General features: G+C 42.8%; 1 protein-coding gene across 5 annotated transcripts in view; it reads left to right on the top strand.

The window, feature by feature from the left end:
* The window catches only part of PAK2 (p21 (RAC1) activated kinase 2), a 1,120,998-nt gene extending 1,099,395 nt beyond the window's left edge, over window positions 1-21,603 (top strand). For all 5 annotated transcript variants that reach the window (XM_044070347.1, XM_044070345.1, XM_044070348.1 and 2 more), the window contains one exon: window positions 20,997-21,603. In XM_044070347.1, coding sequence (XP_043926282.1) covers window positions 20,997-21,083 — 87 coding nt within the window. In that variant the 3' untranslated portion in view covers window positions 21,084-21,603. The remainder of the gene's footprint in view (window positions 1-20,996) is intronic.
* Window positions 21,604-22,877: the final 1,274 nt, after the last annotated feature.

Genomic DNA, 22,877 nt, shown 5'->3' with positions numbered 1-22,877 from the left:
AGTTTGTGTTCATTCTGTCAGGGCAGTGGCCTCTTCTGATTTTTTTTTCCAAGGGTCTGGATACTCGAGCCATCTTTGAAGCCTCCCTTTGGTTTTCTATTCGTAAGTTGGATATCATTTCTAGGGCCAGGGCAGTCCTCGTGAGTTTTTGAAGGGTTTCCTCCTCCCATACGTTCCAGTAGCTTTTGTACTCTTCCAAGATTGAGGAATATTGCAACAGTAATAAGGAAGGAAATAGTACAGTGTAAGGTCTTATAACAGTACATTTTGCTCCTCCTTCCTTCCCCAGTTACTTTCTGTTGATTTCCTTCTGGCCGAGTGGCCTTTCTTACATCCTTTTCTCCTTCCCTTCCTGAATGTACATATTGTTGCTTTCCTTTGGGGTGGCTCTGGTTCTTTGGGCACATCAGTTCTGAGGATTAGTTGTTCATACATAATGTACGTGCATGTAGGACATCTAATTAATGGCAGCCAGAAGGTGTAAAGGCTTTGGTACGCTGGCTGGATATTCAGTTATTCTTAGTAGGATATCCCAAGATTGAAGAATACTGCAATAATGAAAAGCAGGGCAGCTACTGTTATGGTAAGATCTTGCACATCTGTACTTTTTGCTGCACTGCAGTGTAAGTATTGGAAAATTATTCAAAGTACCTGCTGTGAGAATAAAGCCCACAGCCTTCTGATCTTTCCAGTACCAAAGGTGAGTAAACTACCTGTTGGGGCCACTGTCACTTCAATAGTAGTACTGTTAGTATTGCACTGAAATGACCTCTGCTGCAGAAAACTCATGTCAAAAGAAAGTAGGGACCTTTTCCTGACAAGAAACATTTGATGTTATGTAGTTCTATCTCGCCGTAATTCTTGCTGGATGGGTTCGGAGCCGATATTCAGCTCCGACTCAGCCTATACTGGCTCGAGGCTAGCCCCTATCCCATGATGCCTCACAGCAATTCCCCAGATCTCGTTTGCCGCAAAAGCTTTGAGGTTGTGTCTTACTGGCTCGTTGGCTAAGTAGAACGATTTTTTTTTACTTATTTAGTCCTTTTATACCACCTTTTTCTGTCATATATATATATATATATATATATATATATATATATATGTGTGTGTATATATATCTATATATATATATATATATATATATATATATATATATATATATATATATATCTTAATAGTTTCTTCTGTATTGTGTTTCTGTTTTTTGAAAGTTTTCAATCTCTTTTCCCCCTTAGGACTGTACGGCCCGTTTAAATTAGAGGGCCGTAGTGCCCGTTTAGAGGGCCTTTCCTCCCTGTATATGTGGCTGTTATAAAGATAAAGATCATAAGGATCATTGCCCTTTGGGCTTCAGAAAATGCGACAGGTGTGTGCAGAAAATGTCTCTTACAGACAGCCACACCAGTTGCTTATATTGTCTGGGCGAAGCCCATTTACAGGAACCTTGCACCTTCTGTCACGCTTTTAGTACAAGAGTGTTAAACGAAAGGAAGAGAAAGCTTATTGTCAGGGGTGTTATGACCAGTTCCTTCCAGGAACAGCTGGAACTTGGTCAGGCAGCTCCAAAATCTTCAGAGAGAAAATCTTCAGCCCCGACTTCGGAGCAGACTAAAAAGTCCTAAGCGTCGGAACCAAGGAGTTCCAGTTCGGACTCTGCTTCATCTTCGGTGCAGTCTATTCCATCGGTTCCGAGACAGTCTTTGGTATCGAAGGTTTTGCCCGATATCGAGACTGTATCTCCTATTTTGAGATCTCTTATTTTAGAGAGAAGGAGGTCTCCTTCAGTCTCCACCAGATCCTTCAGGACCCTATCAGATGAGGACATTGAGAGGGTGGTGAAGAGGTTGCTTGTGGATCCAGCCCTGGCTAGAAAATTGACCCTCCAGACCCATAGGTCTCAGAGCCATCCCCCATACCAATCACTGTTCCTCGTCCGACTGCTTCGCTTTCGGAGCCTATTACGTTAGGTTCCTCTGTCTTTGACCCTTCGGCTCCAGGGATTCAGCCTGTTTCCTGTGAGCCAATTACTCTAGCTTCGATGGCTCAGTCTGGAGCCGAGGGTTCTGGGAGCCGACGCTCTCATGTCGATTCCAAGGGGGACAGTCACCCTGGGTTCTCTTCGGAACCGACCCTCCCTCTTGGAGCCTTGGCTCGACTCTGCTAGGCTCCCACTTCTGCTTTGGAGCCATTCCCTCTTGCTAGGAGTCGACCATCCGTCCCCTTGGAGCGGAAGTCTTCTTCGGAGCTGGTGAAAGGCTTTCTAAGCTATAGAGAAGGCTTTATCCTCCGCCAAAGCCATTCCTTTGGAACCTGTGTCCCACCAGCAGCAGGCAGCAACCCCCCCCCCGCCACCCCCACCGCGTAGGGAACCAGAGGCCCAAGTAACCCCCATTGGAGGCGCTCCCTCTTCAGAGACCTCCCCAGATTATCCCACTGGAGAGCTTCCTCGGAAGAGGTTATGTAAGTGCAAATATGTAGACTCCCCTGAGTCTATCACATCAGACAATGATTTAAAGGAATCAAAAGGGTCCCCTAGATCTCCCTCTGAGGATGTCTCCTTCTCTGACATCCTAGAAATCCTTAGACAGATGGGTGATTGGAAGACCTCTAACCTACTGAGGATGAATCTGTGTATCTTGAGGCCTTTGGCTCCTGACCTTCCACCTCTTGGGTGACACCACCTTATGACCAACTTTTGGGGGTCATTTCGCTGAAAGCATGCACTTCTCCAGATTCAGTGCAAGCCGTCCCAAGGAGGCCGAACAAATTTATGACAGCACCTGAGGACAAGTCTTTCCTTAGCAAGGGAGTACCAGGTGATGCTATGGTGGTAGCAGCGGCCACCAAGAAGGAATTATCTGAGACATCTTCTAATATCCATCCTCCTAACAAGGAGTCCAGGATGATGGATAGTTATGGGAAGTGTACTTTTTCTTCAGCGGCATTTACACTAAGATCGCTGAATTACCCGACTCATTTCACTCGTCTGCAGAGGGATGTCCTGAAAGAGTTAGGAGATACCCTCCAGGGTTCAGTAGCTCCGGGTTCCATGGACAAGGTTTCCACGCAGCTCTCCACCCTTACTTCCATAGCTAACTCTTCCATGAGGCTGATCTCATATGCGGTAGATAAAGCGAGCGGAGGATATAATGGAAGACGCCACCCTCGCAGTAGCGGAGGTCCGCAACATCAGGGAGACAGAGAATCTTTCTCTGATCGTCCCTTCTATCGACCCTGAGGGGTTGCCCGACTGTCCGTCTCTGGAGGCAGTCGGAGGTCGTGTATCGCTGTACCCAAGCACCTGGCTATCACTCAAGATCATTGGGTACACACAGTAATATCCAGAGGTTACCTGAGTCCGTTTATTTCCGAACTCCCAACAAAGCGGTCTCTTCCAGACGTACCACCCATCCAGTTAGACCGTGCTACAAAAAAAGTGTCTTCCAAGAAGCCCCCACAGAGCAAGTAGGATCCGGAACTTGCTCTCTATTCTTTTTAGTTCCAAAAAAGACAGGGGACTGGAGATCAATTCTAGAACTCAGCAGAATCAACAAGCATGTAAGAAAATCAAAGTTCCGAATGGTCACTCTGCAGTCGATATTTCCCCTTTATCGGGAAAGACAACTGGATGTGCTCAATCGATCTCCAGGATGCGTACTACCACATCAAAATGGACAGGCGCTCCAGGAGACACTTACGCTTCCAGCTGGGAGCCAGCCATTTTCAGTTCAGAACACTGCCCTTTGGCCTCACTGCAGACCCCAGAGTGTTTACCAAATGCATAGCAGTGGTAACGGATCACCTGAGACGTCAAGGATTCCAGGTGTTTCCGTACCTAGATGACTGGCTCCTCACTGCTACCACCAAGCATCAACTCATAAGAACCATGGACGAGACTCTGTCCTTGTGCTCCATCCTAGGCATCACTGTCAACTTGCAAAAGTCAGTCTTATCTCCCACGCAGCATATTGTATATCTAGGCTCAGAAATAGACACAACCACCATGTCAGTAAAGCTAACACAGGAAAGAGTGGAATCTCAGTCAGATCAGATCCTTATTAAACAAAGAGTTCAGGCCAGAGTAGTACTTCAAGTCCTAGGGACTATGGCTTCTGCCATCTTACTAGTTCCTCTTGCTCGTCTGCATATGTGGATTCTCCAGTGGATGCTGTTTGCACAATGGTCAATGCAAGACCTTCCATTATCTCACCAGATATTAATAACAAACGCATGCAAAAGGGATCTGACATGGTGGTTACACAAAAACAACTGACAAGCTTAACTTATCTTTAAGAAACTCATGAAAAGGTAAAGACCACGTAGATAGTCAAGGGCTTTCTGTTGGTCCCACTACCTAGGTTTAGCTTTAACAAGGTTTAACATAGGTTGTCCACTTGTTCCTCCCCAAGAGAAAGCAGTTTTGACCACGGACTCTTCCCAGATAGGGGGGGGGGGGCATTATCTGGGAAAGACAGTCCAAGGTACTTGGCAAAACCACTAGAACCACTTACACATCAGTGTTCTGGAGATGAGAGCAGTGCTATATACGTTGCAAGCACGTCACAGCTCCCTTCCCACTGGAACGATTGTCATTCAGACAACATGTCTGTTGTGTGGTACATAAACAAACAAGGGGGAACCAAGTCTTCCCCGCTTTGTAGAGAGGCCTTAAGAGTTTGGAAATGGGCGATGGATACTCTGTGCTTCCTGATAGCAACGCTTATCCCAGGGAAATCCAACGTAATAGCGGACAGACTCAGCCGAGCAATTCTGATGCCTCACGAGTGGTCCCTGAATCCAATGGTTGTGAAAGAGATATTTCACAAATGGGGCCAGCCTTGCTGTGATCTATTTGCCACTCACCTAAACACCAAATGCAGCAGCTACTTTGCCCTCATTCCCCATCTGGGGATGTCACCCAGGGATGCTCTAGTTCACAATTGGCCACCGGGACTTCTCTATGCCTTTCCTCCCTTTCCACTCATACCCAAAGTAATACTGAAAGCAAGACAGTTGAGGAGTTCCTTGATCTTCATTGCTCCTTACTGGCCTCGACAAGTTTGGTTTCCTTTCTTGTGGCCCTGCCTTTTGCAGGAACCATGAATTCTGGCTCCATCTCCAGATCTCCTGATTCATCAGTCGTGACAGTTCCACCCCTCCATCCACACCCTCAAATTGACAGCATGGCTGCTCCAATTCCACATAGAGTCAGGTGCATTCCCTTATCTCCAATGGTCAAACACATCCTAATCTCATCCCATAAACCTTCCACTCAAACTATATTCTAGCAAATGGAAAAGGTTTTCCCTTTGGGGCTACAAACCGGGGATTAGATCCATATACAGCTCCTTTAGAATCCATTTTATCCTTCCTAACAACAATTTTTCATGAAGGAGTGGCAGCCGCTACAGTTAGAGTACAATTAGCTGCCATTTCCAATTTCCATTTTCGTGTCATGGGAAATCCAATCAAGCAACACTCCCTCTGTAAAACCTTCTTAAAAGGAGTTCTTCTTAGGCCCCCAATAAAACAACCTTTATAACCCTGGGACTTAAATTTAGTCTTCTCATCTTTGATGTCTGCACCCTTTAAACCATCCTCGTCGTCAGACTTAAAATGATCATGGAAAACCCTGTTCTTGGTAGCTATAATATCGGCTAGGAGAGTCTCGGAACTTCAAGCCCTAACTATTCAATCTCTCTACATTATTTTTCACAAGGATAGAGTATCTCTTAGGACAAACCTTTCCTTTCTCCCTAAGGTATGCTCAGAACACAACCTGAGTACTACCATTGAGCTACCTGTGTTTTTTTCCAAACCACTATAAATCAGAGTATAGACTTCACCAGCTAGATATCCACAGGATACTCAGATCCTATATACACAGGACCAAGGAATTCAGGAAATCTCATCAACTTTTTGTTTCCTTTTCTGATAAAAGAAAAGGCTTACCGGTTTCAAAAATTACTCTTTCAAAATGGCTTTCGGATTGCATAATCTTTACTTATCAACAAGCTGGTAGACAATTACCATTAAAAGCTAAAGGTCATTCTACTAGGGCTGTAGATACTTCATGTGCCTTTAGATCTAGGCTCTCAATTGATACTATTTGTGCAACAGCTACTTGGGCAAGACCACATATGTTTGTCACTCATTACAAATTGGATTAGGCCTCCCCGGGACAGGTCATCCTTTGGGTCCACTGTGCTGAAGAGTCTTTGCTTGAGCCACCCGGGTTAAAGGTGCTAGGGACGCTGTCCCATCTAGCAAGAATTACGGTGAGATAGGACTACATAACACAAAGAAGTTATGTACTTACCATAACGTTCCATGTTTGTAGTCCATCTCACTTATATTTTTGCGTCCCTCCCTCCAATCCCCTTCCTGTTTCTGGGAGATCTAGTGGACCTTTTTTGGGAGCTGCCTGACTTTGCTCTTTATTGTCCACCTGGAATGGATTATGATTCTAATCCCTTCCTGTATTTTACAATTTTTTTCATATTATTATTATCTGATGGGTATTTATTACTTTCTTGCAAACTAGATCTGGGGAATTGCCATGAGGCACTATGGGATAGGGACTAGCCTCAAGCCAATAAAAAGCTCTCGAGCTTAAGTATAGGCAGAGTCAGAGCCGAATATCGGCTCTGAACCCATCCAGCAAGAATATAGGCGAGATGGACTACAAAAATGGAACATTATTCTAAGTACATAACTTCTTTATTCATCAGATTTTGAGAAGAATTGACAAATGTTGGATCAAATGGGGGGGGGGGGTGAAGACTACCCTTTACAGAAGGAAGTAGACTTGTGCAGCACTAGCATCCGGGTTGCCAAATATTCCTTAAAATTTGGCTTTGATTCTTTGGATGCATCCAGCAGGGCAGTTGTCACAGATCTGTCATCAGGTGGTGTTTTTGGCTGAGAGAATAACGCCTGTCCAAACATGATAAAGTGGAGACCCCCCCCCCCTTTTGATAAGCTTTTTACCCCAGCTTAACTTATCTTTAAGAAACTCATGAAAAGGTAAAGACCACGTAGATAGTCAAGGGCTTTCTGTTGGTCCCACTACCTAGGTTTAGCTTTAACAAAGATTTAACCACCTGAGTAAGTCCTGGTCCTTTCCTGTCAATCAGATAAAAGGGAGAGGCAGGAAAGGTAAAAAGTGAAAAACCTACCCCAGCGATAGGCGTGGTTTGGCCTAGTCCCAGAGTTTCCAGCATGGAACAACTCTGACATAGTAAAGCACCTGTCTCCACAGCAAGAATTCCCACTACCAATCCTCCCTCCCCACTCCCCTCCTCTGTAGGTTGTCCCTCTTCCACTCCCTAACCGACTTCAAGGCAAATGGGTACTAAACCTAATAAGGTCTGGCTACACTGTACAGTTCATAAAGAAATGCAGCCTTTTCAAACATTCCACTCCTCAGTATCATAGAACCAGTAGAAGCTGACACAGGTTTATATTAAAAATCTGCTGATACAGAGCTACCAAAGGAGCTAACAGACACAGGCTTCTATTCTAGACTTTTCTTGGTCCCAAGAAAAGAAGGGTATTAGGGACCAATTATCAGCCTTTCATGACTAAACAGATTTTTGCTCGTCTCAAAATGGTCACATTGCATCAACTCTTGCTTGTGATACTCCCAGATGCTGTTGTGGGCATTCTAGACACAAGATGTTTACCTCCACATCCCCATAGCTTGTGCTTAAAGGCAGGGGGGTTCACATTTCCAGTTTTGAGCTTTGCCCTTTGGTTTGTAAACTGCTCCCAAACTCTCTACATAATGTTTGACTCCAATAATTGCATTCTGCAGGGCCAGGGGTGTCCAAATTTATCCTTGGCATCCTTAGATATTGCTTTATTCAGGCATCCTCCCTTCAAGATATGCAGGCACACTTCCACTGGCCATGGACTGCTTTACCAAGGTGAGGTTCTCGCTAAACTTGTGGAAGTCGCATCCCTTGCCCTCCACCAGGGTAACCCTTTTAGGCACAGATCTGGTCTCCAGGAACCAACAGGCTTATTTTCGATAAGACAAGATCTTGCACCTACCCCAGTGCTTCCAGGAAGTGTCAGAATGTGAAACCATTTCTGCCACCAGAGTTATTGATAGGCTTTTTAGCATCATGCATACTTATGGCTCCCCAAGACTTGACGTGAGCAAACTGCTGTGGTACCTAAAGAAAAAAAAATTCTGGTGCCAACATCCACATTCCCTTTAGACTCCCATACCTCCTCCTATGCATCAGGAAGGAGCTGTAGTGGTGGCCATATGCCATCAGGGCCAACCAAAAGAGTTCCCTTTCAATAGGAGATGGGCACCCATGTCCTAACAAAAGGTGCTTCAGATCTAGCCGGGGTGGGAGGTGGAGTTCAGTGAAGGAGAGAGTCCAAGGCACTTGGGGAACAGACTATACTGCACAAGCATATAAATGGCAAAGAGATAACTGTTCTATGGGCTTGGTTACATTCAGAAACCAGTGTAGCCAGGATCCTTCTTAAAAGGGCAGACAGTACTACAGTGATGTGGTACCAACAAATAGGGAAGCACCCACTCATGCAGGCTGACCATATACATTTGGGAATTGACACAAGATTAGTCTGACCCCCCCCCCCCCACCACCACCACCACCACCCAGTACCTTACAGTGTGAGAGAGCAACACTGCAGAACTGTCAGCAGAACATGCCTAGACCCAAATGAGGGGATGGTAAAGAGGCAAGGGTTTCTTGAAATAATTCACAAGTGGGCATGCCAGAAGACCGTTTTTGCTTCATGTCAAAACACAGCTCAGGAAATCTTGCTGAAGGGATCATGGAAGGCAGATGTCTTGTCATTCCAATGGACATGCCTGGTTTTGTATGCCTTCCCTCAACATGAGGTTACCAAAAAATCATGGATGACAGGCCAAAGATGATGTTAGTGCCCCCTCCCCAGCTCAGGCAGCACTGGTTCTTACTACTGAGAGCTGTGGATGCTTCCACAACTGTTGGACCTACTCACCTAGAGCAAGAAGTCCATTGTAGACCTTTATTTGAGCTCACTGAAGCTAGCAGATCTTTAGTACTCATCCCCTCCAGACAGATGTCTTGCTTATCTTAAGAAGTTAGAAGACTTAGCACCAGTGATTATTTTTTTTTGTGTTTTTTTAACATCTTTATTAAACGTCACTTTAAAAAAAAAAAAACTACATATGTACATGAACAATAATAGAAAAAGCATACTAATATTTCATTTATTTTACATATTTTAACCGTTTTCATTCATTCCAGCATTATATACAAATTGCTGTGCTCCTGCCTTCCCTTAAAATTCACTCCTTCTCTTGAGCACAGTTCTGGATGTATTGTTCCCATAAATCCCATTTGTTTTTGTTTAATTTGCTCCTTCCCTTTTCTCAAGATCCTGCTTGTGGTTCTTTTATTTCCTTTACATTGTTCAGTGCTTCATTTAGTCAGTTTAGGTTTTGATTGCCTTTTTTTTTCTGCCAGTAGTGTAAAACTTAATAAGGCGTTACTATATCTGGATGGGTCTACTTCAGAATGCCAACTTTCATATGGCCGATTACCATGTGATCAGCATCCTGAAATAGCATCATTTACCTACCTGTAAACACAGTAAAACTGTTTTATGCAGGGGGTAAGCCCCCCTGCACCCCCCCACACCCCCTGCTACTTAAATATTCTCACTCTGAGATCGCACTACAGAGCAGGAAAGGGGAATCTCTCAGACCCGCACTGTAGCGGGACCACTGCTATCATTTGTCGGCCTTTCAAATGTTCACTCCTGTGGTGTCGGCCATATGAGTTTCAAACATTTGAAAGTTCGAACAAATGAAGAGCTCCCATCTGGGAAGTTAAGATCCTGGATCCCAGCTTAAAAGATTCATTTCTGTAGTTACAACTAATTTCTCACCCACCATTTCTGACAAAGTATTCTGTACTGGAGTTTTTAAAACTTGCCAACTCATTACATTCCCAAAAAAACATGTTGCCAGTTCTCTGTCATATCATTCCTCCAGCATTTGCTGTCTGCCTAAGGAAAAATTCTCTGAACACTGCTTGGTATATAAAAATACCCGTGTATACACTTCGAGCCATAAGCCTAAACCTTCTGGACTTTGTTACATACTTGGGAGCCATACAGATGTCCTTCCATTGTTCTTTTTATACTGCCATTCTGGTCTCTTTCCAGTATTTTCTAACCTCTTCTGAGTCTTATAGTTGCCATGCAGTATTTTATATGCCATATTAATTATCCCTTTTTTTAATGGGAAACTTTATTCTAGCATCAACTAAAAACACCTCCAGATTGTCTTTCATTTAACAATCACCTGTCCCTTTCTCTTTGCTTATAATCTTATTAATTTGTAGTAGGGGGAAAAGTAATATGTATCCTGCAATCCAAACTTCTGCTTAACCTAATCTCACTGTTACTTTTCCCTGTCTAGTTATTTACTCAAAAAGCCTTTGTTCCTTTTCTCCATAGCTAACGTTCTCAAGTCAATTCCAACCCCCTTATTCTTTCGGTATCCGCTACTTGCAGTCGTAGCACCAGGAGGTCTTGTACTTCCCAAACAGACACACACCTCTCATTGGTACATTATTCAAGGGACATCAGCTTCTACAAGCTGGGCTGCCCCAGTCCTTGGTTACCTCTCAATTCTGCAATAAAAATGTATCTTATGCATCCATTAAAATATGTGCAGCCATCTCTGCTTGCGCACTTCTGGACACCCTTATTTTTCCTAACTAACCATGAATTGATTTCAGCTAGACTTATCTCAGTACTTCAAGTCCTAATGGTAGAGTCCTTTGATTTTCTACAAGGACAAGGTTACTCTTCACGTCCAACCCTATCTGCATGTCCAAAACTGTGTCTTAAACTTTCCTCTAACTAAATCCCAAATCTTCCTGTTTTCTTTCCATGTCCATAAAGTAAGAGTAAAAGAATACTACATTCCTTAGATGTACAAAAGCAACTCAGGATTTTACATAGACAAAGCAAAATCGTACAGAAAATGTGGCCAACTCTCTCTGTACCCTTTGCAAAAGGTAAAGGAGAAAAACTGGTCAACAAACAGACCATAATTAAATGTATTGCAGATGGCCTTCTCCTGTTACTACCATCATGGAAAGCTTACACATCATATAGTCAGCACTCACTCTGCTAGTGCAAATGCTTTTACCATTGCCTTTCTTAGGGGAGTTCCCACCCATAGCTTCTTTGAGACAGTTACTTGGACTTTGTCCACATCTTTTCCAGATGTTATAACCCAGGAGCTGCATTCATGGCCAGAGCTCATTTTGCCTCAACCATCTCCAAGGGATTGATTTCCTCTGGCCCACCTTCTGACCAATCTTCCAGCTGTTTAGCTCTGCGAATCTTCCCAAGTGTATTACAAATAACATAGTACAATTGTGTTATCTACTTACTATATATATATATATATATATATATATATATCTACAGTGGATATAAAGTGTACACACCCCTCTTAAAATGCCTGGTTTTTATAATATAAAAAAATGAGACCACAATAAAGCATTTCAAAACTTTTTCCACCGTTAATGTGACCTATAACATGTACATTTCGATTGAAAAAACAAATGTTTGGAGAGAAAATATAAAAAAATAAAAAATGTACAGTTAGCTGGTTGCAGAAGTTTGCACACCCTTAAACTAATATTTTATTGAAGCACCTTTTTATTTAATTATCGCATTCAGTCTTCTTGGGTAGGAGTCTATCAGCATGGCACATCTTTACTTGGCAATATTTGCCCACTCTTCCTTGCAAAAGCGCTCCAAATCTGTCAGATTTCGAGGGCATCTGTTGTGCACAGCCCTCTTCAAGTCACCCCACAGACTTTCTATAAGATTTAGGTCTGGGCTCTGGCTGGGCCATTCCAAAACTTTAATTTTCTTCTGGTGATGCCATTCTTTTGTTGATTTGGATGTATGCTTGGGGTCATTGTCGTGTTAAAAGGTGAAATTCCTCTTCATCTTCAGCTTTCTAGCAGACACCTTGAAGGTGTTAGGCCAAAAGTGACTGGTATTTGGAACTGTTCATAATTCCTTTCACCTTGACTAAAGCCCCAGTTCCAGCTGAAAAAAGCAGTCCCAAAGCATGATACTGCCACCAGCATGCCTCACCGTGGGGATGGTGTTTTTTTGGTGATGCGAAGTGGTGATGTTCTTCATTCCACATTGCTGCAGTCCTGACCATTGGGTAGTCCGCTGTCCAGTCGGCCCGAATACCAAAGTATATGGCTGACGTCGGTCAAGGCGCATTAGACTGATGTCAGGACGTCAGGGTACTAATGCGCATGACCGACGTCATATCCTCAGTCTTTTTTGCCGCATGGTCCGATGCAGAAGCAGTTTTGCGAGTGCAGGTTGGCGTTCTGAAATATTTCCGAAGTCGGAGTTTCAGACCGAATCAAAGTTGGCTAAGTACCCCGTTGGGGAACATTTTGGTTTTTTCTTGCCTCAGTATTTAACCGGATGTCAGAAAAAGTGAATAACTGTATTTCTTGTGGGAAGCAGATACCTCATAGGGATTACCATACTTTGTGTATACCTTGTTTAGGGCCTGAGCACGGCGTTGTTGGTTGCCGCTCTTGTGCTAGATTTAACAAACGCACTATTAAGAGAAGGTTAGACTGTGCCAGGTTAGTGTTTGGGAAGCGTTGTAATTATAAAATGCCGTCGGATGCTCCGGCCCGCTTCGTCCAAAAAGCGCAAGGACAAAACAGCAAAGCCTAGGGTTGATGAACCGGCAGTCCCGGACGTCGGTTCTTTAGAAGGCTCAGTGGAGCCAGAGGTTTTGCCAGGAGTTTCTTTGGAGTCTCAGGCAGAGACTTTACTGTTACAGGATGTGCCTTCTCAGGAGGTAGGCCAGGCTGAGGGGCTTCTCAGGTAACTGTTCTTCCCTCTCTTCCCAAGGTAGTTAGAGCCTCTCCTTCTGTTTCCAAAACTTCTTTGAGAGGTAGGCCAAGTTTAGCTTCAGTGGGGGCTTCTCCTAGCACTTCAGGTTCTGTGCCTAAGAAACATATGCTTAAAATGGCAGAAGATTTAATTACTATGATTAGAGGCTCTATGCCCCCTCCTGATAAGAGGCCTAGGGTGGAACCTGAGTTTGAAAGTTTTGAACAGTGTTCAGAGGCTTCTGAGTCTTCTATGGAAGACTTGCAGGAGTATCCTCCTTATTCTGATTCTGATGTGGATGATTCCACTCCTACAGCTTCTCCTCCTGAGGATTTCTCATTTTCAGAGACTCTGCATTCCATGAGGGAGCACTTTAAATGGGAAGGCCAAGATTTCTCTGATTCCAGGAAAAGGCTTAGGGAATTCTTATTTTTACCCCAGCATAGGCCTTTAGCTATACCTCCTGTGTTGAATGTGGTGGAAGATGTTTTGCAGAGGCATCCCTGAACCCTGATTCTTTGCCTCCTGCCCCTGTTAAACCTGATAGGTACTATAGGGTGCCTGAAGCTCATAAGTATCTGTTTAAGAGTCCTAGGGCAGACCCGGAAACTGTTTCTCAGGGGCCTAAAGGTGTTAAGGCCTCTGTTGTTAAAAATCCTGTTCCCACTGATAAAGAGGCTAGGGCTTTGGATAGGTGGGGAAAGAAAGTATATACTTCTTCCACTTTAGCCATGAGAGCGTTGAATTGTCAGTTTCACATGCTAAAATATCAAAATTATCTCCTTTCACAATTGAAATCTAAGGTGGATGCTTTGGCGGAAGGTATAGAGTGTAAAGAGTTGCTGGATTTAGTTCATGTGTCTGAACAAGTGGGTAAGCATTCTTTGCAATGTGGTTTTGATGCTGTGCAGGCCTCCTCGAGGGTGGCTGCCACTAGTTCTGTTCTTCGCAGGCATGCCTGGTTGAGGGATCAGAATTTAGCAGAGCATGTTAAGACTAGGATTTTGGATGCTCCTTTACAGTCTGATGTGTTATTTGGTTCGCCTGTGGAAGCAGTTTTAAAGAAAATGGAGGACAAAGCTAAGTCTATGCAAACTGTTAAAGATTTTTGCAGGTGCAGCCACCAAGTTTAGTAGAAATTGGCCTACTAAGGGATGGACATATCCTGCTTATGATTCCCAGTCTAGGGGTAGGTCTAGACGTGGTAGGGGCAGAGCTCAAGGTTCTTTTAGGCCTAGAACAGGGGGTTCACCTGCTCAGACTTCTGGTGAGGGCAGGGGTCAGTCCTTTCGTAAACAGACCCAATGACCTGCTTTTCAGCTGCCAGTAGATTCTCGTCTGGCAGCTCCTTTGGGAGGAAGACTGTCTCTTTTCAAAGAAAATTGGGATTTAATCACTCAAGACAGATGGGTGTTGGATATCATTCACCACGGTTACAGGTTTTATTTCCATACATTGCCCCATTCAAAGGCATGCCAGACGTTCCTCCTCCACAAAGGAAAGAGGCTCACAAGCAAATTTCTCTGTTACTCCAAATAGGGGCCATTCAGCCAGTCCCTGTACCAGAAAGGGGCCTAGGATTTTATTCTCGCCTGTTCCTAGTACCAAAGAAGGGGAACACGTGGAGACCAATTTTGGATTTATCTATCCTCAACACTTATCTGGACATTCCCAAGTTCAAGATGTTGACGTTACAACAGCTTTTACCTCTGCTGGGCAAAGATCATTGGATGGTAACTTTAGATCTCAAGGAAGCTTACCTTCATGTGCCTATAAGACTAAGTTGCAGGAAGTATCTACGTTTTCGAGCTGGAAATTCTCATTATCAGTTCTCTGCATTGCCCTTTGGCTTATCTACTGCGCCCAGAGTATTCACAAAGGTTCTGGCTCCAGTGATAGCTTACTTCAGGTTAAAAGGAATTCAAATCTATCCTTACTTGGACGACTGCCTGATTCTGGCTCAAGAAAAGGAAGACCTTCTACAGCATCTGGAATATGTCATAGCAGTGCTAAGATGCCTAGGGTATTCTGTGAACGAAATAAAGTCCAGTCTAGTACCCTCTCAAGACATGTGCTTTCTGGGTGTGAGACTGAATACAGCAGCCCAGATGGCCTTTTAACCCCGGACAAACAACAGAATCTTTCCAGTTACTTCCATCAACTATCTCTTCAGTCCGGGCTGACTGCAAGGACAGTCCTTCAAGCCTTAGGGTTCATGGCATCTTGTATTCTGGTGCTTCCCAATGCCAAACTGCATATGAGGAAGCTACAATGGTATCTCAAAATGTATGGACACAGCACTGCCAGGATTTGGACACTGTCATTCAAATAATACCTTGCATTCAAAAGGAATTTTTGTGGTGGGCTCAGGAATGTCACCTAAACAAGGGACTCTCTGTGACCCGGCCAGAGGCGAGTCAGATTCTAACGACAGATGCCTCAGACATTGCTTGGGGAGCTCATCTAAATGGAAAGTGGATACAAGACAAGTGGCCTGCCAGACTACAGCATCTACATATCAACATGAAGGAGATGTTAGCAGTCCAGTTTGCATTAATGGCTTTCAAGGAGTTACTTCTTCCAGGGCAGGTGTTGATTCTAACAGACAACACAACTGTCATGTGGTACATCAACAAACAAGGGGAACACATTCTTACCCATTGTGCAGGCAAGCAATGATTTTATGGGAGACTGCGCTCAGCTTGCAACTAACTCTTCAGGCAAGGTTTCTGCCGGAGCACAGAACTCCTTAGCAGATGTGTTAAGCAGACAAATCATGGATCCCCACGTGTGGAAACTGGATCTTCATGTATTTCAAAAGTTGACAGTGTCCTGGGGAACTCCAGACATAGATCTGTTCGCTTCTCCACTAAACCACCAGCTGCCAAAGTTTTGCACAAAGAGGTTTCATCACACAGCTTGGAAAGTGGATGCTCTTTCTTTCAGTTGGAAAAATCTTCATGTGTATGCTTTCCACCTCTGCCTCTTCTTCCAAAGGTGCTTCTAAAGGTCAGACAAGACAAGCCAAGGATGATTTTAATAGCTCCAGATTGGCCTCGGCAGCACTGGTACCCATTATTGAGGAGTCTGGTAAAGAAGCCTCCATGGCCTTTACCCTTGATTCCACACCTGTTGTCCCAGAGAGATGGTCACCTGCTCAATGTCAAGCTTCACTCTCTTCATCTAACAGCCTGGCATATTCTGTTTTGAAAGACAGCAGGTCTCAACTTCCTCAACAAGTTTTAAATGTGATTATGGAAGCCAGGAGACCTAGTACAAGGAAAGTGTACGCAGAAAAATGGAAGAGATTTTTATTTTGGAGTGCAGCAAACAATTTGGAGATTTCTGAGCCAAATTTGAGTGTGGCTCTTCAATATCTTACTGAGTTACTGGACAAAGGTTTGTCTTTCTCTTCCATTAAGATTCATGCTGCAGCAATTTCAGCTCACTATGATTGTGACCCACCATTGTTTTCGCATCCTTTGTTCAAGCAGTTTCTTAGAGGGGCAAAGAATATAAGACCCCCACGTAGAGCTCCTACTCCTGCTTGGGATCTCAATTTTGTGTTGGAAAAACTTACTCTACAACCTTTTGAGCCTGCGGCCACTGCTGACTTGAAATACTTGTCATGGAAGACTGCTTTCTTGTTGGCTATTACTTCTGCAAGAAGGGTGTCTGAGTTGCAGGCCCTTATGGCAGTAGAGCCCTTTTTGATTTTCCATAAGGATAGGGTATCATTACGTACTAATCCTTCCTTTATGCCTAAGGTGGTTTCTAGTGTGGCTTTAAACCAAACTATTCATTTGCCTACTTTCTATGCAGATCCCCAAAATAAGGGGGAAAAGATTTTGCACACTTTAGATGTACATAGGCAGTTACGTTATTATTTAAGCAGGACTAAGGATTTCAGGCAGTCTCAGCAGTTGTTTGTTTCTTTTGCTTTGAGTTCTCAGGGCAAGCCTGTGTCTAAGCAAACTATTTCTAAGTGGATTGGGTTTTGCATTTCATTTTGTTACTCTCATCATGGCAAGGAGATTCCAACTGGGATTAGGCCTCATTCCACTAGGGCTACTGCCACTTCAACAGCATTTCTAAGGGGGGTGGCAACTAAGGATATTTTGGAGGCAGCTACTTGGAGTTCAGTGCATACTTTCTCTAAGCATTACCACCTTCCTCTCTACTCTAAATCTAGGGCTGGTTTTGCCACAGCTATTTTGCAAGGCATGTTGACAGCTCCTGCTTCCTTATGATTTGCCAGCCTCCCTTACCTCTGCTTTGGGATTCTACCCAATGGTCAGGACTGCAGCAATGTGGAATGAAGAACATAGTACAGTTTTGTACCTACCATAAATGTAGATGTTCGAGGATCCACATTGCTGCAGTCCAATTACCCTCCCTCCTTCCCCTCTGTGTTTAGGGGTGGTGGTGTGGGCTAATATATATATATATATATATATATTCTTGTACATTTGTATATATTGTATATATGTTTGATGCAGGGTTTTTTGGTGTTTTGGTGTTTTGGTTTGGGCCTTGTCTTTTTAGGGTCTTCTGACATCTGGGGCAAGAAAAGACTGAGGATATGACGTCGGTCATGCGCATTAGTACCCTGACGTCCTGACATCAGTCTAATGCGCCTTGACCGACGTCAGCCATATACTTTGGTATTCGGGCCGACTGGACAGCGGACTACCCAATGGTCAGGACTGCAGCAATGTGGATCCTCGAACATCTACATTTGTGGTAGGTACAAAACTGTACTTTTCTGCTAAACATACCTTTTGGAATTATGGCCACAAAGTTCAACCTTGGTCTCATCAGACCATAACACATTTTCCCACATGGTTTTGGGAGACTTGATGAATTGTTTTGCAAATTTTTAGCTGGGCCTGGATGTTTTTCTGTATAAAAAAAGGCTTCCGTCTTGTAACCCTGCCCCATAGTCCAGATATATGGAGATTATAGGCAATTGTTGTCGCATGTAGTACACAACCAGTACTTGTCAGAAATTCCTGCAGCTCCTTCACTGTTGCTGTAGGTCTCTTGGCAGCCTCCCTGACTAGTTTTCATCTTGTCTTTTTATCAGTTTTGGAAGGACAATCCAGTTCTTTGCAACATTACTGTTGGTCCCATATTTTCTCCACTTTTTGATGACTGTCTTCACTGTGTTCCATGGTATATCCAATGCTGTGGAAATGTTTTTGTACCCTTCTGACTGATACCTTTCAACAATGAGATCCCTTTGATGCTTTGTAAGCTCTCTGCGAACCATGGCTTTTGCTGTAACAGGCAACTGAGTAAATGTCAGGAAAATCCTACTAGGACAGCCAAACTTTATTTGGGGTTAATCAGAGTCTCTCTAATTGATGACAGGTGTGTACCCAAGAAGACTGAATGCTGTAATTAAATCAAAAGGTACTTCAACAAAGTATTACTTTAAGGGTATGCACACTTATTCAACCAGCTTATTGTACATTTTTTATTTTTTATATATTTTTTCCCTAACAGATTTGTTTGTTTTTCAATTGAATTGTACAGGTTATAGGCCACATTAAAGGTGGAAAAGTTTTGAAATTATTTATTATGGTCTCATTTTTTCTATCACAAAAACCTGGCATTCTAACAAGGGTGTGTACACTTTTTATATCCACTGTAGATGTTTGAGTAGTCTTGATGTTGCAGAACAAATTCCTTCCCTCCCTCCTGCACCCTTTCTTTTATACTATGGTTAGGGTGGGTACCCTTCTCCATAGTGTCTTTTTCCCACCCCCAGCTACATCCCCTTCCCTACCTTCTGCATTGCAGTTTGGGGACTGATCTGTACATGTAATGTTCCAGGTTACTTTGAAAAGAGTTCAAACTTCAGAGTTAAAGACCTGAATATGGTGCCAGCTGATGACCCTCCATAGTACTAACATCCTGATGTCTGTGGGGAAAGGTGCAAGTCTCTGGTATGCAGGCTGGTCCTAGGCTTCTGCAAAGCAGGAAATCCCAGGAGTTTACTGCTACTTGGAGATCCCTATCAGTTGATCAAGTTTTCAGAAACTGTAAATTCATATCGTTGATGATATGATCAAATTTCCAAAAACCCAAAGCTTTTGATTGGAGATCGCTGTATAATGAGGATCGGGAAGTTCATCGTTTTCCTCAATGTAGTATGATCTTAGAGTTAGCATATGTAATTTGCAGGGAGGGTGTGGGCACAGCTCCCTCCCAGTGGGGGGTGCAGGGGGGGGGGGTTGCCCCCCTGCAAAAATGTAAAAAAAAATGGTGTGGGTGTTGTTGTTTGTTTATTTTCTTAATGTTAGAGTTTGTGGAAAATCGATCGTATCTCACCGATATGAATTTGAATTTTCTGAAAACTCGATCATCTGACATAGATCCCTACTTGGACATCTACATTAGGGGAAGTATCTAACACAGCTGTACCTTCCTGCATAACGCAATGTTTTTGCCTGTGCATACTAGGCCATCAGTTTGAAGACTATTACACACCTAGCCAATAACAAAGCAGTGACCAAAGGTAAGAATCAAACCGTAGTACCTCAGGTCTGTGAGGTAAACACCTTGACCATTATGTCAACCCATAACAACAGATCAGAAAACTTTAGCCTGCTGATTCCATATTGCTCAACTGTGCTGCAGATTTCTTTTTTAATCTTGCTGGGTAGATCCTGCCATCTCCAAGCTTAGTGGGTGTAATGAACAATGTAATCTATTTGTTAGTTATTATTTTTATTTTACATTTGTTTACCGGGAATGTCTGACTGGACATGGGTCCTTTTTCAAAGGAGGCCTAGGGGAAAAAACCTCCACAAATAACATTTGCACACACAATAATAGTAATTAATTTTAATTCACACAGTACAGTACATTAGTGACAGTAGTAGTTAACAGGTCTGTATTACATCGTCGAACTTCAAATGGTTTGAACGATGTAATATCGAACCCAAATGTCCGAAACATGAAACTAGCAAAGCCACGGCACATCGATTTTTTTTTTTTCCCAGGGAAAAAAATTGGTGGGCTGTTTTCGGGGCTTTGCTTATTTCCTCCACTGTGGTGCGGTCTCGGAGTTGGTTTATTTAAGTAGGGGGAAGTGTGGGGGCGAAGCCCTGCACTTTAGTTTAAGTTAAAGATTGCAGGGGGGGGTATTTATTTTAGGGAGCAGCGATCCCCCCCCCCGAGGGGGAAAAAACGCTGTTCTGTGTGTGCACTATTTTCATGTTTCGGACATTTGGGTTCGATATTACATCGTTCAAACTTTTTGAAGTTCGACGATGTAATATTGACCTGTATTTAACATATGACATAAGTTTGTATAACAACAACAGTTTAAAATATTAGTTTCAACAAAAATTAGTTAAATTTTTGCAGCTGTCAAAAAGTACAGCCAGGGTAAGGTACAGGTAGATATAATTAAGAGATGACAGGAGAGGAGTAGTATACGATGGAAGTGTGACAGCCCACAAGATGAGGAGTTTGTTGTCCTGACTGTGATACAGTACTGCATTGTCAAGACTACTGCTTTCTCTTGCATGCTTTCATGCACAGCCAATCTACAGTGGTTGTCCTGCTTTCAGAAGATTTTTGTGCTCCAGGTCTGTGCCTAGCATTAGTCCTGCTGTGGTCATTAGCTTCAAACCTTTACCCTCCCTAGATTGGAACTCCATGCTCAGACTTGGGTCTCTTGCATAGTTGATGCAAAATCCCTATATTCACAGACCTGCTAGCTGAGCTTACAGATGTTGGTGACGTATCCTGTATGGAACAAAGCCTACTCCTTTCATGTGATTTTAAGCTGTAACCATTTTTATAGCTTCATTGGTACCCATGCTGCCCTGCTTTAGTTAAATTTAGCATTGGTTTAGTCAGATTAATAACTTTAATCTTTTGATATTTTAAATGCCATATTTGATTTGATCTGGAAACTCCTTTCTTTTTTACTGATATTTGCATGGTGTTTGTGTGGCTGTTTTTACTATATTCATTTAAATTCTTGTTGGTAATATATGGTAAAAGTTAGTATGTTCTCTTGACTAATAATTGTTATTGTTTCTTTGTAGCATCCATTTTTAAAGTTGGCAAAGCCCTTGTCTAGTTTGACACCACTGATCCTGGCAGCCAAGGAGGCGATGAAGAGCAACCGTTAATTTTTCCTTAGTTTTGTTCATTGTTTGCACATCTCATCCTGCAAAATAAAAATTTGCAGTTTAACTGCAGAGCAAAGAAAAGTGCTGAACTGGCATTGTACCGTAAGCGGTGGAACCCAAGGGTACACAATAACTGTTTTATACAGATATAAAACAAAAGAATAAATGAAACCTTCGTTTTTCAGTAGCTGCCTTCTTGCAGTAGCCTGGGCATTGCAGTACTTGAATTGCACATTGTAGGTCGGACACATGAATGACACACTTAAACGGCTGGGTGAGTGGTTCTCTGGTTCCGTAATCCCAGGCTACACTTTGAGAACCTCCCTCCTTTAATCTTTTCCATACAAAGGTGCCTCTTATACTGTATAGGGTGAGCTGTTATTAACTCTTTTTATATTCCTGGGTCTTGGGAGCTCTGATGCTGCCTCAATATTTTGTATATGGTGTATTTTTCCCATTGGTGTTGAATCATTGCATAGATTTCAGGATTTAAAGTATTAAATAGCTATTTTCTGTTTAATTTTTAATTTTATATGATGAATTTTTATTACTAACAGGCCTTTCTGGATGGCTGAGCACCATAGCCCCTTGTATAAAAGAGCTTTTAACTGTGACAAACCACCTATCTTCATACCTGTGACTTCATTCTTTTTTTTCTGTTGTCTGCAAAGTTTAGAAGATAGTTACTTGAGTTAAAATGTGGTGAATCTTTAAACTTTCAGTCTGTAGTGAGTAAAAGTGTGCCATAGTTAACACTGCACATTATGTAAAACTATTTGCAACCAGAAGATTGTCAACAATGCCAGTTATGTTTCAACAACTGGCTATTGCTTGCGGAGCAGTATAGCATTCTTGAAAGAATGCATGGTAAGGTGCAGTAAAACCTGGAAAAAAGTGATTCCCACAAGTCTGTTTTCCTCTGTTGCACTGCATGTCATTGCGAGTACAGGTCTGAAGAAAGTTACTCGTCAGAATGTAACAGAAACTACAGAAATATTTGAGTTTAATAAGGTGGGGGAACTAGTCCGTATTTGAGTTCTAATTTCTCATTCATGTTTATATTTCGGTCTTTATATATTTCATTTTATTATGTTGCCTGGGGTGCAGGCAGAATTCCAGAGTGTACTTCCTGTCCTTTTAATTGTTTCATTTAATAAGTCTTGTGTTGCTGTTACAACAAGGCCAGGGCTTGCATTATTTCTGAAGTTATAGTTTACGCCTTTCACTCAGTGGTCTTCACTTTTCTTGTAGAAACTTGAATTAACCTTGACTTTTGTGCAGTGCTTAAACTGCATCTGCATAGCTCGTAGTAAAAGGTGTGGTGCAAGAAATTCACTTAAACATAAATGTTGCTCTACTGCGCAATTAGTTTCAGTGACTTATCCTCTTCCTGTGCTAATTAACTAGTTTAAAAAAATTAGTTCTGCATCAGTAGAATGTATGCTGAGTGACTTGTGCCAATTTTCTGTGTACCTGGGTTAAGTTGCATGTATAAACATATACTGTCAGTATTTGCACTGTCATTGTCTGCTGTGATCATAGGAACACTGTCGTATGTTTGGTGCTGAAGGAATCAACAAGGTCTGTGCTTTCCAGCACAGGAGTACCTGGTGGTAAAGCTAAGCCCACCTCTGGCCTTGACTTGTTTGCCTTGGATTTTCATGTATACTGCCTAACTCATGTTAGTCGTGGTTTTATCAGCATCCACCATTGCCATTTTTTGTTGTACAAGTGCAACTGAATGATTAACGGAAAAAAGTGGAGTATTCCACTGTTTACTTCAGATTAAAGAAA

This window comes from Protopterus annectens, chromosome 4.part1 (assembly GCF_019279795.1).
Source record: "Protopterus annectens isolate FY-2018-M chromosome 4.part1, PAN1.0, whole genome shotgun sequence".
Lineage (NCBI taxonomy): Eukaryota > Metazoa > Chordata > Ceratodontiformes > Protopteridae > Protopterus > Protopterus annectens.
Note: the sequence above shows the minus strand (reverse complement) of the source record. Positions and strands in the feature narration are given on the sequence as shown.